At 35.3% G+C, this 16,388-nt stretch overlaps 1 protein-coding gene across 2 annotated transcripts in view; it reads right to left on the minus strand.

Annotated features, from left to right (window-relative positions):
• LOC134675155 (sodium-coupled monocarboxylate transporter 1) overlaps positions 1-16,388 on the minus strand; it is a 28,596-nt gene that overhangs the window by 6,211 nt on the left and 5,997 nt on the right. The window contains exons 2-3 of one of the 2 annotated variants that reach the window (XM_063533331.1): positions 7,202-7,410; positions 153-295 (exon numbers count right to left, since the gene is read on the minus strand). In XM_063533331.1, coding sequence (XP_063389401.1) covers positions 153-295; positions 7,202-7,406 — 348 coding nt within the window. In that variant the 5' untranslated portion in view covers positions 7,407-7,410. The other variant, XM_063533332.1, reaches the window with a different exon arrangement.

Genomic DNA, 16,388 nt, shown 5'->3' on the forward strand with positions numbered 1-16,388 from the left:
AATCACCTGTAAGTACTCGTAGACTTAGTTGGTCTGAAGCCTGTAGTAGACCGGCACGAAGACCCAGCAGACTATGGGGAAGGCCAGGATCATCCCGTATAGGGCCTCCCACATCGCGGAGCCTCGGTACACCAGCTCTGATGGAAAATCACCTGTAAGTACTCGTAGACGGAGTTGGTCTGAAGCCTGTAGTAGACCGGCACGAAGACCCAGCAGACTATGGGGAAGGCCAGGATCATCCCGTACAGGGTCTCCCACATCGCGGAGCCTCGGTACACCAGCTCCGATGGAAAACCTGCAACAACGGAATATATTCAATTCAATTCAATTCAATATCTTTAATGTCAAAAAACACATGTCAAAATATACAATAGGTACACAATAAAATTCAAAATACCTACATAATCCACACAAATTAAAAAATTATAAATGTTGTTTATTTAAATAAAATGTAAAACTAAATTAAAACTAAAAACTAATAATTAGCAGAGCTCGGCGGGGGTGAGCTGTTTTCAGAGTTTGCAGAACATGGACATGCCTTGTCATTCGATGGTATATGTGGTGTAATTAAATAACTAAAGAAATTATTTTATTTAGGCTGCCTTTCCGCTACGATCTTTACGTCGCCATTAAAACAAATGAATTTTATTGCAAGCTTTTTTAGTAAACCTCTTCAAATAATATGTATAGCCATCTATATGCTACTATTAAAGTTTATTTGTACCTACATAAGTCATCATCATCTCAGCCATAAGACGTTCACTGCTGAACATAGGCCTCCCCCTTTGGGGGGTGTATGCCATAATCGCCACGCTTGGCAGGCGGGTTGGCGATCGCAGTCGAGTACACCGAATTTGAGGGACGCTGCTGCCCGTGTACATAAGTATTTTAGTTTAATTATAATTAATAAAGTTTTATTTTAATATTGCTTTCTAAGGTGTATCTATATTAATATCTACACTTGACGTAAGTGACGTCAAAATGGCTCACCCCTGCCGAGCTCTGATAATTAGGTACTAAATAAAATTAAACACAACTAAAAACTTGTTGTTTAATTTTTTTTGTCAATTAATTTCGCCAAAATATTGTAGGCGGCTAAAAAAACACTGTACAGTGTTTGATTAGTTCAGCCGGGTCACTCACGAATTCGAGCCAATTGTATAGTCTAATGGCTCCTCTACACGATGGGCCAACGCCGGCCACTCCGAGGGACGCAATTGTGCGTTAGAGGGAGCAAGTAATATTGCTATCTCATTCTACCGCATGGCTGCGTCCCTTGGAGTGGCTTTGGCCCATCGTGTAGAGGAGCCATAACGCAACTAGTTGCGAGTACCTATACAACGAGGATGTTTTGTCTGTGTATACAACCAATCGCGCGCGTGATGCGAACTCATTTACCAATCGCTTTGTAGCGGTAGCACACCGCTGGACTTATACTGTATGCATTATTATTTGCGTTATTTGACACATTGTGACTGACGTATATAGAGATGTAACTAACCCAAATCGATTGTCACAGCAAGCGATTACGATTGGATGGCACGTAGACTGAGATATCGAATTGTGACGTATAATGAATTTTTATTTGTGATTTAAATAAAGCTAGAATTATATGGTTTTCCCGCAAGGTAAATGCATTTAATACACCGACCGAGTAGGTCGCACCCATCGTCAAAATCTAAACTAACTGGGGATCTATTTTAAAGTTTATTTATGTTATTTCTGTGTCAAATTTGTTGTCTGTTAGGTGACGATAAATATATCCATATTTACAGTTAATTATCCACCTTTTCTTTACTTTTATTAAAAGAAAAATGAAAAATTCATATCGATTTACTTAGATAACTACCGATTCATAACGGTGGTGTCCGGCCAACCCTAAAATAAAAAAAAAAGACGTAGAACGTAAACGTTCGCAGTGCAATTGTTTTCCTTTGTGATTTCGATATGCAAGACATTTTACATTGTATTGCTGTTGTGAGTGACAGATGTCAAATAACGCAAATAACGATGAACACAGTATAGCCCCATTCATGCACCATTCTTATTGCCCGTAAGGCCAGTCCGGAGTGGAAAAGACGACATATCAATAAAAACTGGATAAATGTCAAATGTCAGTTTCAACATCATTTATACAGCCATATCATTAATACAGTCGACCATCATAGCCTTGCTGAGATATACTCGTACGTCAAAATACAAACCTCAGTTAGCTCAAAATCGTTTGTCTTTATCTGTCATTTTGACTTATTTATTTGAAAGAAAGGGATATAATTTAATTTAACTAAATCAGGCCTGTAAAGTTTTATGAATAAGAGGGTTACGGATTACTTTTGTATAAGTAATGAATTACATTCAAGAGTTATTATGCATCTTCACTTGTTTAAACACGGACATTTGTGTGTACCTATGTGATAATATTTATTTATAAGAAACAGGATATTCCGCGGAACTTTAAATTTATATCTTATGTAAAACTCTATAGAGTTGACAGTTCACTAAGTCGTCATAGCAATTGGTATTTGTAGCGCTCACACCAGAAAGATTAAATGCGTATGCAGAAAATTAATTTCGTTCGAATTGACATTCTTTTGCGCGCTTGATTCGGTGATTAAAAAGCAATTATGCGGATGGTTTTACAAAAAATAAGCACATTAAATAATAAAATTGTACGATAATGGGGTTAGTATCATTTACGTATATAACTGTAGTAAATGATGTAACTTTTGATTTTTACTGTCGAACAAGGAACAGTAGCTTTTTTTGAGATTATCGCGAACACACACAATACAATAGGTACACACACGCGAATACAAACAAACACACAAACAGAGACGCTTTGGAGGACTTTGTTTTATAAGGTGTAGTGATTATGCAGTGAACTAACATAGAAGTGTGTGGCTAAAATAAAGAATTGTTTGATACCTACGCATCGTGTGTCTTGTGGTAAACATTGTGTTTTCAGGATCACGTGGCCGTCTACGTGGGGTTTCAGGGGTTTCTAATCCTCGACAAATTTTCATTCATTTGCTTTGCAGTCACGTGTTGCGTATTAAGCTATCAATATTACACTTCAAACAATATGACTCAGCAAAAACAAAACAAATTACAGTGATCAACTTAGACCAGTTTCAAAACATCAAAAGGATGAAAGATCTTCTTAATTTTGGTAGGTTTTGATACTATTTTTTACTCATAAATGTGCCAAAATTTTGTCAAAATCTATTCTATTCTCTATTTGTGTGAAAAACTTAAAACCAAAATTGTCTATGTATGTATTTATGTATATACTTTATTGTACATAGAAATTAAAACACGAGAAACACAGTTACACAGAGTGAATTAAATACAACCAAGGCGAACTTATCCCTGTATGGTTTGGTTTGTGTGTGTGTGTATGTATTGTTTATCATTCTAAATTATTTTTAACATTTAACTTCCCGTTTTCACTTTAATATATTATCTAGTATGTAAGGTACTTGCGCCTAATAAGGCCCACCTTTAATTTAATTGTTTATTTTTTTCATTTTTGATATGAACTTGCAATTTTGTCCATGGTACTAACCAAACATGGGCGAGAAATTTAAACTCATTTACACTTATAAAAGTATGAAATTTTGAAATTGAGCAAGCTTTAAAACTGGGCCTTATTAGGTGCAAGTACCTTATTAGTTATCTTACGGCGCGATTCGGGAAAGGAAATAGAGATTCATTAGATATGAAATAGTAAAGATATGTGACGTCCCACGGAAAAAGGTACCATTGCCCCGGCTGAATATTGGAGCGGCGTTAATAATAGCGTAAGCGTCAACCGCCATACGGTACCTTTTTCAGTGGAACGTCACATATCTTTACTATTTCACATCTATTCATTTCCCGAATCACGCCGTTAGCATCTTATTAGCCATGAGTAAATTCTAGATCAAACAGAGTTTCTTCATTGTTTCCTTAGCCCGATAACACACATGGACTACTTACCATTTAATTCACATTTAAATTATCATTCCCCGTGTTATCTGCCAACAGTGACTTGCCTTGCCTTGATAACATAACATTTAGTGTCATACAAGTGAGTAAGCAAGGCCATGCCGTAGCAAATGTACGAATTGCAGAAATTGCAGAAATGTTCTCGGAAATTTCAGAGAAATTACATGAAAGAAACTAAGAAAGTTCTCTGTGAGAATGTTCCCATGAGAACTTTAACGTTTTGTGTAATATATAATATTATACGCCACATAACAGTAAAGCGGGCGTTGGTCTTGACACGATTAGATTGTTTATTAAATTTAAGTTCCAGAGAATATTCTTCATAGAAGATTCGCAACTTAAGAAACTTCTCCTCGGTGCATTGCTTCGCCCACGCCTTCCTTGAATACGTTATGTGAAGAAAAATAAAATAAATTTAAATGTATCTTATTACTTACAAGCTTTCGGAAAGATTCACCTAATATTGCCATAGAACGAGGCACGTGAAAGAAAAAGATTCGAGCCGTATACCAGCAGGGTGTAACAAGATGGAAAGAAGAATTATATGTGTATTTGTTGCCATGTGAGCTCTTGCTCTACAGAACGGCGCCAAGTAGATTTAGGGCGACCATGTTTCCGTTTGCGTGGCGTTCCTGGTTAGGGCTACTTTAGAATAGGTGGGTGTCAGGTTTCCTGAGGATATGCCCAATCCAATGTCAGTTCTGCGTCTGGATCTTATGTACCGTAAAGTCGGGTAACTTTGGCCATTGAGATTTAGGTACTCGGTCCAGGTTACATTATGGGAGTACCAACAGCATTCTAAATATGATAGCTAATAAGCATACATCGTTATCGCGGGAGCAAATACGATTTGACAATACTGAAAGATTATAAAAAACAGTCAAAAACAGAAATGACATTCGTATAGAGAAACGTTTATACCTACGACCTTAAAATGTATAATTATTTTATTGAATATCAATGCTATCTTACCTCCATACTTGACTTGATTGGTACTTAAAAAGATTACCTATTAGGTACGCAACCTTATCAGTCAATTTAGACATTTGTCAATCTTGACTGATCTTTATTTGTAACAACATAATCAAATAGAAGTTGCCTTTAAAATGCCTCGAAGGAAAATAACATGTGATGAATTTGTGGGGTTGTTTATACAGGATTATCCTGAGCTAGAGGCTCGCGATACAAATCTATTTTGCTCGAAGTGCAATATTAGTTTTTGTAAAACTAAATCTTCCGTGAAACGTCATTTTAACTCTGAAAGACACACTTCTCTCAAAAAAGATTTTAGGTTGGAACTGACAAAATTTCTAGTAAGCTGTAACATACCGTGGTCTCAAATAGAGAACCCTGTATTTAAAAATTTCATTGAAGATTGTGTATCTGGAAAATTTGAAAAAACTGTTCAGGTCCCTTCAGAATGTTTGCTGAGGCAGACTTGCGTGAATGAATTATACGACAAAGAGATGGATATAATTAGAGACGAATTAAAAGACGCGTATATATATGTAAGTGTTGATGAAACCACAGATGCTATAGGTCGTCAAATCGCTAACGTTATAGTAGGTGCTATGCTTGAAGATGATGTTGGAACTCCACACGTGCTGTCAAGCAAATGTTTAAATGAAACGAACAATATCAGTATAACTAATACTGTAAAAAATGCCCTGGATGATTTGTGGGGCCCTGGTCACAATAAGCATGACAAGGTGTTGTTGTTATTGACTGATGGTGTGGGGTATATGTTGAAAGCTGGCAGAAATTTGAAAACACTTTTTCCGAACATTGTCCATGTTACATGTTTAGCCCATGCTCTTAACAGAGTTGCCGATCAAGTTCGTGTTCTTTTTCCAGAAGTTAACCTATTAATTTCAAATGTAAAGAAAGTATTTCGCAAATCTCCGAAAAGAGTAAAAGCATTAAGAGAAATGTTTAATGGAATTCCTTTGCCTCCAAACCCAACAATTATTCGCTGGGGAACATGGATCGAGGCTACCACTTACTACAACAAGTATTTTGATGAAATAAAAAGCGTTATAGACACATTTCGTAATTCAGACGCACAGTGCATCGTCAAAGCAAAAAATCTTTACTCAGTGCAAAAGTTCGAAAAGATGTAAAATTCATAGCAAAGTATCTGCAAGTAATACCAGATGCTATAAATAAACTGCAGTGCCAAAATCTATCTCTTAGTGAAAGTTTGACCATAGTACAAAATACATACAAACATATATCCAAATTAATTTTGAATAAAGATGGAAAACAGATTTTAAAAAAGTTCAAAGTGGTTTTGCAGAAAAATGCCGGATATGAAGTTATGAAAAAAATGTGTGAACTGATATCGGAGAAGGAGATAGTACTAGATTCAACGATATATCGTTCTACATTTGATTACTTCCGTCGTTTTAAAAACGCACCCATTACAACAGTATAGCAGTCGAAAGATCATTTAGCCAATTAAAATGGATATTTACTGCACGACGCCGCAGATTAAGAGTAGAAAACATAGAGAAAATTTATGTCGTATATTACGAAAATCACTTAAGATCAACAAAAATTAAATAATGTTGTACAAAATAAATCATGAATATTTATTTGATATGTCGATTCCGGGTCATTATTTACTAACAGAGTGTAAAGCAAGATTTATGAACATTATGCAACAAAAACTTCGTGCTATGTATGATGAACTTCTTGGAGGCTTATAATGTGTAGGCAGAAAGGTCTGTTTTTACTAAACGGGCAGTCTGTTTTACCACTTCTTTAATAAATTTATATTTGCTCCCGCGATAACGATGTATGCTAATAAGCTAGATTGTCCTCTGTTATGGGCAATGGGTCAGCGGACATAGTCACTTTTCTTTATAATTTATTAAATATTTTATTAGGTTACTGTTGTTACTAATATAAATTATAAGCAATAACTAACAAATGTAATATAAACCATATGTTGTCTTTAATAAAGAAATTTTAATTTAATTTAGTTATTGCACTATAATTATGGAAATATGCCATGAGGTTGGTTTTAGGTAACCTTTGACATTTTAATGTTTTTTTATTAGACCCTTTTAAATGAGGTTTTCATGTGGGTCAAAGTTACCCTCCATTGGGTCAAAGTAACCCAAGCTTACGGTACCGGTGCTTGTTTAGTTTCTCGTTTGTGATCCAGTTAGTTCAAAAGATTTAGAATTACTACTTAAATAATATATCTTACCCAAAAAGCTTCTAACTCCGAGCGTGCCCCTAGCAACTGACAGCACCATGGCCAGCGTGCTGACCCCGCCGCCCGCGAATATGTACGCGCGCTTCGCGCTGCCACCTGCGCGGGCGCCGCGTGCGCGCCACAGCGGCGCGCACGACGTCGCGCACACGAACACGCCGAACACAACGCATTCCCACGCTAGCCAGCCTGTCGCCATGCTTCTGGAAGGAAAAAACAAATATTATTATAGACATGTCTTGTCTGGCATACTGAGTGACCCTGCCTGTGAAACTGATGGCCTTGGGTTCGAATCCCAGTAAGGGTATTTATTTGTGTGATGACACAGTTATTTGTTCCTGAGTCATGGTCGTTTTCTATGTATTTAAGTATTTACATATTATATTTATGACACCGTAAGATTGTGAACCCGTTAGTTTATAATCTAACGTAGATTAGGTTAGATTATAATCGCCCTGCCGTCACTTTATAATCTAACTAGCGATATTATAAACTGACGAGTGTTTACAATTTTACGGTGACATAATATATTTTATATCGTTGTCTGAATACCCACAACACAAGCTTTCTTGAGCTTACTGTGGGACTTAGTAAATCTGTGTAAGAATGTCCTATTTATTTTGTAAATATGTTATAAAAACAATGACATTGTGCATTTGTAGTTGTGTAAACAAACGTGTAATTGGTTGACAATAGCATTTGTTATAATGCTAAATTTACCATTTGGATTTATTTGTTGTTATTCAAATGTTTCGCTACCGTATTGTGATCTAAAAAAGCGTTAGACTTTACAAAAACCCCGTGGTCTGAGTGTAACTACTCCTTATGGAAGTTATGGAACAATCACAACAGTCGCACCAGGGACGCGGCTCGCAGGCGCATGGTAGCTTTAAAACACGACACATGCGCCTCCGCAAACATCCCTGACGCGCTGCAATATCGCGGTAGCCCCATCAGCGAAACGTATATTTTAATAAGTTATTTTGTGACGAAAAAAAATATTCGTTTATTATCCATGAAAACAAAAAAAGCACGATGTACTTATTATATAGTCGAAATATTATATAGGTATATTATTAATAGAGACAGAGAGTTGTTAGACAGTTTACTCGTAGATTAGTTAGTTTAAAATTGACTTCCACATAGTTTCAAAAAAAATGTATTAATATGTTTTTGGTTAAAATATTTATTCGCTTCTTTTATTTGATTTTCAGCACGTGTCCCTAATAACTGTATACCGAGATGTAATCACTCGTAAATTAAAGGAGCACGTGTCAAAAAGTAACTACAATTTTAGAATCTATTACCTTAGAGATAAGATTCAGAATGAAATCTACAAATACCAATCATACTCCCACAACCGGGATCAAGTGGGTAAAGATTATGTAAATGTCAACTGTTGGATGTAAAATGACATTTCCGTAAATGGCAATTGACTTTGACGTCAGAGTAAAACGGACGTGTAAATTAATCGCTCAAGACTCGGACCGAGTTAGTCAGCAAGGAATTAGCAATAACAAAATGTGGTACCTAATGTCTTTATAATTACGTTTTTTAAACATTAACTACGTATTTCTAAGATTTGATGTTTTTTAATACGTCCCGCCGAGTTTCTTGCGATGTGTATTGTAGTTAAAACCGGTGGTAGTTTTTTACATTCATAAGTACCTTGTAATATTTATGCCTAATTTGAAGAAGATATTCACTTCAATTTATTTTAACAAATTAATATCAATTTTTTAAGAATATGGCGTGATAATGACACTCCCTCGCTTTGCTCTGTTCTGTTCAATACGTGGAAAGAGACTAGGGGCCCGATTCAGACTATGAAATAGACATCTATTAGACATCTTTTAGGCATTGCGCGATTCTGGAAATACTCTTGAACGATTTCCACAAGATGTGACTCACATCACACAAGTGACATTGGTTGCCCGAATTGCGCTGCAAAAGAGAACTAGAGGGTATCTAAACTATAACGTATCAAGAATAGATCTAGTACGTGTCGTCTCTTGTGAATATCTTGAAGTTCGAATACGGCAGTAGGGAGGCCTTTGCCCAGCAGTGGGTGGGACACTCTAGCTACGCACATATTATATTTAATTATTAATTATATCCAATTCGCTAATATTTAAGTAAAGCCTGACCAGTATTTTATGATCACGTGCCATATTGCGGGTTTCACTGGAACTAATTTTTAGGGTTCCGTACCTCAAAAGGAAAAAACGGAATCCTTACAGGATCACTCGTGCGTCTGTCTCTCTGTCCGTCTGTCACAGCCTATTTTCTCGGAAACTACTGGACCAATTAAGTTGAAATTTGGTACATATATGTAAAATCCCTAAGAGAGAAATTCAAAGAAGTTAACATTCTTACCGTTGCATCTCAATACATACTAGAGAATATTATGTATGTTCGGAAAAACATCCACGAATTCAAGGTTAACAGTGATATCCATAACTATAACACTAGAAACAAACATAAACTTGCTGTGCCCGCCCACCGCCTCCGTAAGGTTAGTACGTCTTTCGTCGGGAACTGTACACGTTTTTATAACAAAGTCCCCACTGATGTAGTGGATTTACCACTTCATAAATTTAAGTCGCACATTAAGCACTCCTTGTTACGTAAGGCGTACTACACTGTAAATGATTTTATAAACGATAGAGATGCTTTTAAGCCGGTAGCTTGATTTCATTAGTATAATAAGAATTAAATAAATATTGTTTTTTTTTACATTGTGAATTAAATATGCTAGTGTTGACACAGTAGAATTGACACATGAGACAATGATGTTCTCGCTTGATTATATTGTTTAATTTAATTTTAGTTTTGGACACTTGGAGACCTTATACATCTCTAAGTACATATTTATTTATTTGATTTTTATTTTTGATTGTACATACTTACCTATATTTTTAATGTTTCTGACACTTAGAGACCTTTACATCTCTAAGTCAACTTAGGCTAGTAATTATGTGAAGCTATATTACTGTCTTTTTATGTAACATATGAGCACAAAATGCCGTGTCTTACAGCTACATGTTATTACTATTTTAATATTAATATAGGCCGGTAGCTTGAACATGTCATGCTCGCTTAAAAGTCTTTGCTTACGGTGGCGTTGTTGATCGGGTCGCCACTTTCCCGAATGAAGGTTGAGGGAGGCGATGGCTGAGATACGCGTCATACTCGTGAACGGGTGCTGTTTGTGGAGACTGGTCTGTTAAGCTAACACGAGCTATTATACTTAGTAACTTTTATTAATTAATTACAGTGAGACGCCTCATTCTGTTCTCGTATGTTTCTTTTCTTTTAATGAATGTATTAATTATACAGGATATTGACTCTTGGAGACCTTATACATCTCTAAGGATAACTTGATAAACTATATAATCTTATAGTTCTGACACCTAGAGACATTTACACCTCTAAATATTATAGATTTTTTTTGTGTGTGTTTTTTTATCTGTATTTTGTATGTAATTCGACATTAAGAGACCATATACATCTCTTAGTAATTGTAATACGTTAGATTGAATTGTTAGTTTTATTTTATAAAATTGTTGATGTTATTATTTTTGCTTTTATGTAAATTCAATGTTGACGTGTAAAAGTGCCCTTGTGGCCTATTTGCTGAATAAATGTTGATGTTTTGATGTTTTGATGTTTTTGAATTAGTGACCCAAATATGCCCATGCTTTTTTATAATTTTAAAATACATAGGTTCGAAGTTATTTAAGAAAATAGCCAAAAAATTACCATTCCCCCCTTTATCTCCGAAACTACTGGGTCTAAAATTTTGGTAAAAATACACAAAATAGTTCTTTACCTATAGAAGACAGAAAAACCTATTAGAAATGTGCAGTCAAGCGTTAGTCGGTCTTATGTACGGAACCCTAGAAACGCGAGTCCGACTCGCACTTGGCCGGTTTTTTCATACTTTAATGAACTGTCACCCTAAACAATGAGAATAGCAGGGCCCTCTTGCAAATGTTACTAGTCAGGTTTACTTTTGGTCGGTAAAATGATTGGAGTATAAATATTGTGGGTGAAATATGAAAATGTGATTATTATTTATTTATTATTTAAATACATTACACGGCATCACAGCGTATGCCAATACACCGCATAATTAAACTAATTACGTACTTAAACATTAAAACTCAAATGCAAGTGCTGGAAAGCCTATCATCCATCCATATGATGTCATACACACACACATGTATGATAGCCATCATTCCTAATAAGATGACAGATATAATCTAGTCTGTCGCTGCCATTAGCAATGTCACAGTAACTTAGGTACGTAGAAAATTGCACAAAATTGCTTTATTTGTTATTTTAAACGCTACACGCTATTAAAGTAATTGTAGAAATATTTATATGGAATCACGGGAAATCTCAGTTTATTTTGTTGTATTACTTTGTCACTTTAAATGTTTGTTTTCTTTTATGTTGCAAGTTAGCGGAAGGATCGAAAAAGTTAATTTGACAAGGTTTAAAACGTTTGGAGTAGCAACAAGCTATAATTATGCATAAATATATTACAGTAACAGAGTGCGAAACTGGCAGCATAATAATAATAATAGATTTCAGTCGGTTAAGAGCGATTGAACCGATGTTCCAAAAGGTTACAAGGAGTCTTTCTGTTTTTCCTTTATTTTATTTTTTAATTACTAATCATGTATTTACAAACAAGATATAAGTAGGTAGGTATATACAGTGGTACTAAAAGAAATTAATAACTAGCTTAATCTAAAATAGGTCTTTGAGGCATTGTACCAAGGATGCTGGCGGCATTTCCTCGCTGTATCGCAATGCTGATTTAATTTAATAATAATATTTAAGGTCGTATGACCTTGACCGCGAGCGTCAATCACCGTTAGCTAGCGCTGATTGGTTCTGACGAAATGCAATCAGATCAGGAGTTGTCTTATAAAGTATTTCGCTCTTACTTCTATCTAGAAGTCTCTATCTTCATCTGCGCGTGAGATGACTGAAGGTCGAATCAAAATAAAATAAAATGTGTATCAAATCGTTATAGCAGAATCAGCCTCTTAGTTACATGACTAAAGGTCAAACACCGGTTTATTTTATCTCAAATCCTGGCCTTGACTTTGCTGCATCTAAATATGTATTACATTTCATATTAACTCACATATAAAGACGACTATCGCGAATTTATTTTATTGCCTTAACTTTATTACCAGACGATGATTTATTACTATACGACCAGTGAAACCTCTGACAGGCGTGGCTCACTCCGCGATTTCGTCGCTTTGCTACAGGTAGCTAATAATACATCCGTTCGACCCCAATTTTGAGGTTTGCCATAAGCCGCGCGTGGCGCTGTCGCCACCTAGCGGCCATATCTGTGCTGATCGTGACAGACGTGTTTTGTTAGAGAGTGAGTCTTCTGTACCTAGTACTATTATTTATTCTGTGCCTGTGTCGAAACGTCGGTAAATAAAGGTCATAAAATAAATTCGAGATAGACCCATCTCTATTAATGTGAGTTAATATGTGTTCAATATGCGAAAGTTTTAAATACTCAATATAATACGTGTACATTTTATTCTAAACCTAAAATACTACTACATTAAGTTCTTTTTCAATCTGGCCGAAACAAAAAAGAGCTATCAACAATATTTCTTGTTGAACTTTGAACTTAATATTGTTTAATAATAGAGATGAAAATATGTTTGGTATGATATTAATTCTAATTATGTACATAATGTAAATTGTCTAGACTCAGATGAAGACGAGTTTGGCACTAGTTTCGAGCGTCATGTCCAAGTAGTACGGAAGGTATGACGAAATAATTAATGTTGTGATGTTATTCTTACTCATCTCTAATAAGTACCTATAATTATATTATTTTATAATAGGTAGGCAATATAGGCCAAGACTCATTTTGGGTCGTTGCGCCATTAAGTAAGTAAGTAATATTTTTTTCTCAAACATGCAATGAAATATTGATGTTATGTTCCTTATAATAGGCTGCGAAGTATGACGTTTCAGGTTCGGCTAGGACAAGAGGTATTTAATGGAATTTCATACAAATCTTGCAGGCCTAGGCCGGCAAAGTCCTCTTTTTTAATTTCCATTTCACAGATATTTGTGACACAGCATCGTGGCATTCAGCCATTAAAAAAAAAACTAGAGGCAGTATTTGCTTTATGGTTCGTAATGACACTCTGCCACTACGCCTATAAAAAAAAACAAAAAACAATGTTTGCTACAATTTGCAGTTTTATTTGTATAAAATCAACATGAACTTAATAAATAATACATTATTAACCAAATTCTGTAATTTTAAATTATAAATTTAACTACACAATAAATACATTTAAAATATTTCATCTAAACGTTAGCGGTGAAAAGGTCTCCTAAAACACGCGTAGTTATTTTTTTTTAATTGTTATGGAGGCAGAGTTGAAAAATATTCATTCTGTATTTCTGTTTTATTGGATTTATGGTGCGTTGTTGATTTTTTTACTTTAATATGTCCCGACAAAATAATGAAATTAATTTTAATTGTAATCGTAGAAGTTGGAATTGGCAGCGTAACCAGAATTGATTTTAAATAACTTGCTACCTCTGCCGCCAAGTCAAAGACGAAGTATCTATATGGTTGCTTATGGCAATTTTATTATTTTAGAATCTAAGAAAAATGGCTTACAGTTTATTAGAAACAGTTTTGTGGCATATTTTAAAGAAATGAAAGTAACTACAAAATCGTGAACACTGTGGAAATTATACTTATTTGCTCCATGCATAAAGCAACGATGTATGTGAAACATGATATCAACATGAAAGACTATGTAAACTTATGTGACGAAAACGACAGTCAGACGGTCAAATCAAAGATACATGAAAATATACGGGTAGTAAAAATACACGACTCGTGTAAAACATAACGTGATAAAGATATAGGTACGTGTTTAGTTATATTTTGGGTGTAGTTTACTTTTAGTTTTTTCTATAAATAAAACTTGGGTTTCGTGGATTTCTTATTTTATTTATTTCATTGCATGTTTGAGAAAAGCACTATACATACCTCGGCGGGAAATGGGGTTGCCCGCGCTCAGACCTATCCGGCCTCGCTTCGCTCGGCCGTCTATATGTCTTCGGCCGGCAACCCCTTTTGTCCCGGCCTCTGTAGTAATGTACTAATAATAGGATTCAATAAATGTAACTTAACAAGTGTAATATACCGGGTGTGGCCTGTAACATGGGCAAATAATTAAAACATAGATTGTACTCCTCAAACGGTGACACTTTTGTTCAACAACTTTTAAACATTATGAATTTTATACTCCCTATTTTTCATACAAATTAAATATTATCTTCAATGGACGCCATCGCCACGTCATATCATTCTGATTGACGTTGCTTGTCAAGCCTTAAACATAACAAAATTCGCAATACATTGCGTCTTTGAATAACCTTTAAAGTGTATTAAAAATCAAACTACAAGTTATTTTCAAAAGTCGCTGAACAAATGTTGATCAGTGTGAGGAGTACAGCCTACAGTTAATTTTATTGCTCATATTACAGGCCACACCCGGTATAATTACTAAGAGCCCACTGATTAACAGTCGACGACGGTGGACGGTATCGGCCTGTCAGTTAGAACAAAATTTTAACAGCTCCGAACAACTGACAGGCCAATACCTTCCGGCGGACTGTTAATCAGTGGTCCCTTTAATAATTGAATTTATTAAATGACCAAAATAAAATAATCCAGGTTTTTTGGCAGACTTTGATACATGGAGATTGTTTTCCTATAAAAAGTGTGTTGTGGTTCAAATCCCACAGTTTTGGTTCTTTATACATAACTACGTAAGTAATATCACGTTTTCAGGCCAACCGTGGCACCGGGATTCACGGCTATCTAGCTGAAATGTAAATGGATTTTACGCTTACTGACCATTCGTAATAATAACATGAGTTGCCGTATTGAGTCAATTTTGATAAACATCATGTCACTCTTGCATGGCATTTTAATAGCAAAATGGGGGCAGAAACGGACCCAGTAGGCTGTGTGCTATCACCTTATATTGATATTTAAAACTTTCGCGTTTTGAACACATATTTGTATTAACTCACATTTATCCCGGTCCCGGGTTCGAGTCCTGGCAGAGGCATTTATTTGTGTGTTCATCACAAATATATGTTCCTGAGTTATAGATGTTTTCTATGTATGTAGGTGTTTGTACGAGTATATGTGTGTATAATATACTCGTATATGATATATTGTCGTCTAGTATCTACCCACTCACCCACAACACAAGCCTTATTGAGTTTACTATGAGATTAAGCCGATCTATGTAAAATTTTCATATAATGTTTATAAATTTATATATCATTTATTTATTTATAGGGTCTTTTGCGAATTTACCTTTAATTACCGACATTTTGATTTACATAGTACCTTAGGTCCCCCATATGCTCTTGTATACTCGATTGATATCTAACGTCAACATTCATACATATGCCCTTTATTACAGTCATGTAAGTGCCAATTTTATGGTTTAATCAGCTCATTGTGACGCAACACTTCAGCCGGTTTACAAGTGTGCGCGTGAGTTCATTAGTATGCAAAACTCGCCATAATGTTGGAATTAATTGGGGTTTACTCCTTAAGAATCGATGTTCATATACTTAAGCCCGGGGAACGAAAAATGGGGAATAAAATCAAACGTTACGTTGTTTCGTGCGCAACTTATCTTGCGCATCATCTACCTATAGTTCGTTTTTTTTAGCATTAGAAAGAACTTGCAAGAAGGTAAGCGATCTTAACATGTCTTTTAATTGAAAAACGCTTTTTAAAAATCAAAAACGATTACTTATGAAAGCAGAAGAATATAAAGGATCGTATTAGATTCATAATTGTTACATACTTGCCGTAACTTATTTTTAAAATGTGTTTTTCAATTAAAAGACACATCAAGATTGTTTACCTTATTTCTAATGCTAAAAAAACGAACTATAGCAACGGCTACATGGAAACCATGAATCTAGTACAACTGGATCAGTCATGAGGGGTGGGGGGAAATGACCAAACGGGATAGTCTTATGTATCTTTCACCTATATACCTACATTTAAACTCGCACTACTTTTTGCGGTGATAATTTTTTTCACTCACAGATTTGGGACTATCTGCCATAGTAA

The sequence above is a fragment of the Cydia fagiglandana genome, chromosome 21 (assembly GCF_963556715.1).
Source record: "Cydia fagiglandana chromosome 21, ilCydFagi1.1, whole genome shotgun sequence".
Classification (NCBI taxonomy): domain Eukaryota; kingdom Metazoa; phylum Arthropoda; class Insecta; order Lepidoptera; family Tortricidae; genus Cydia; species Cydia fagiglandana.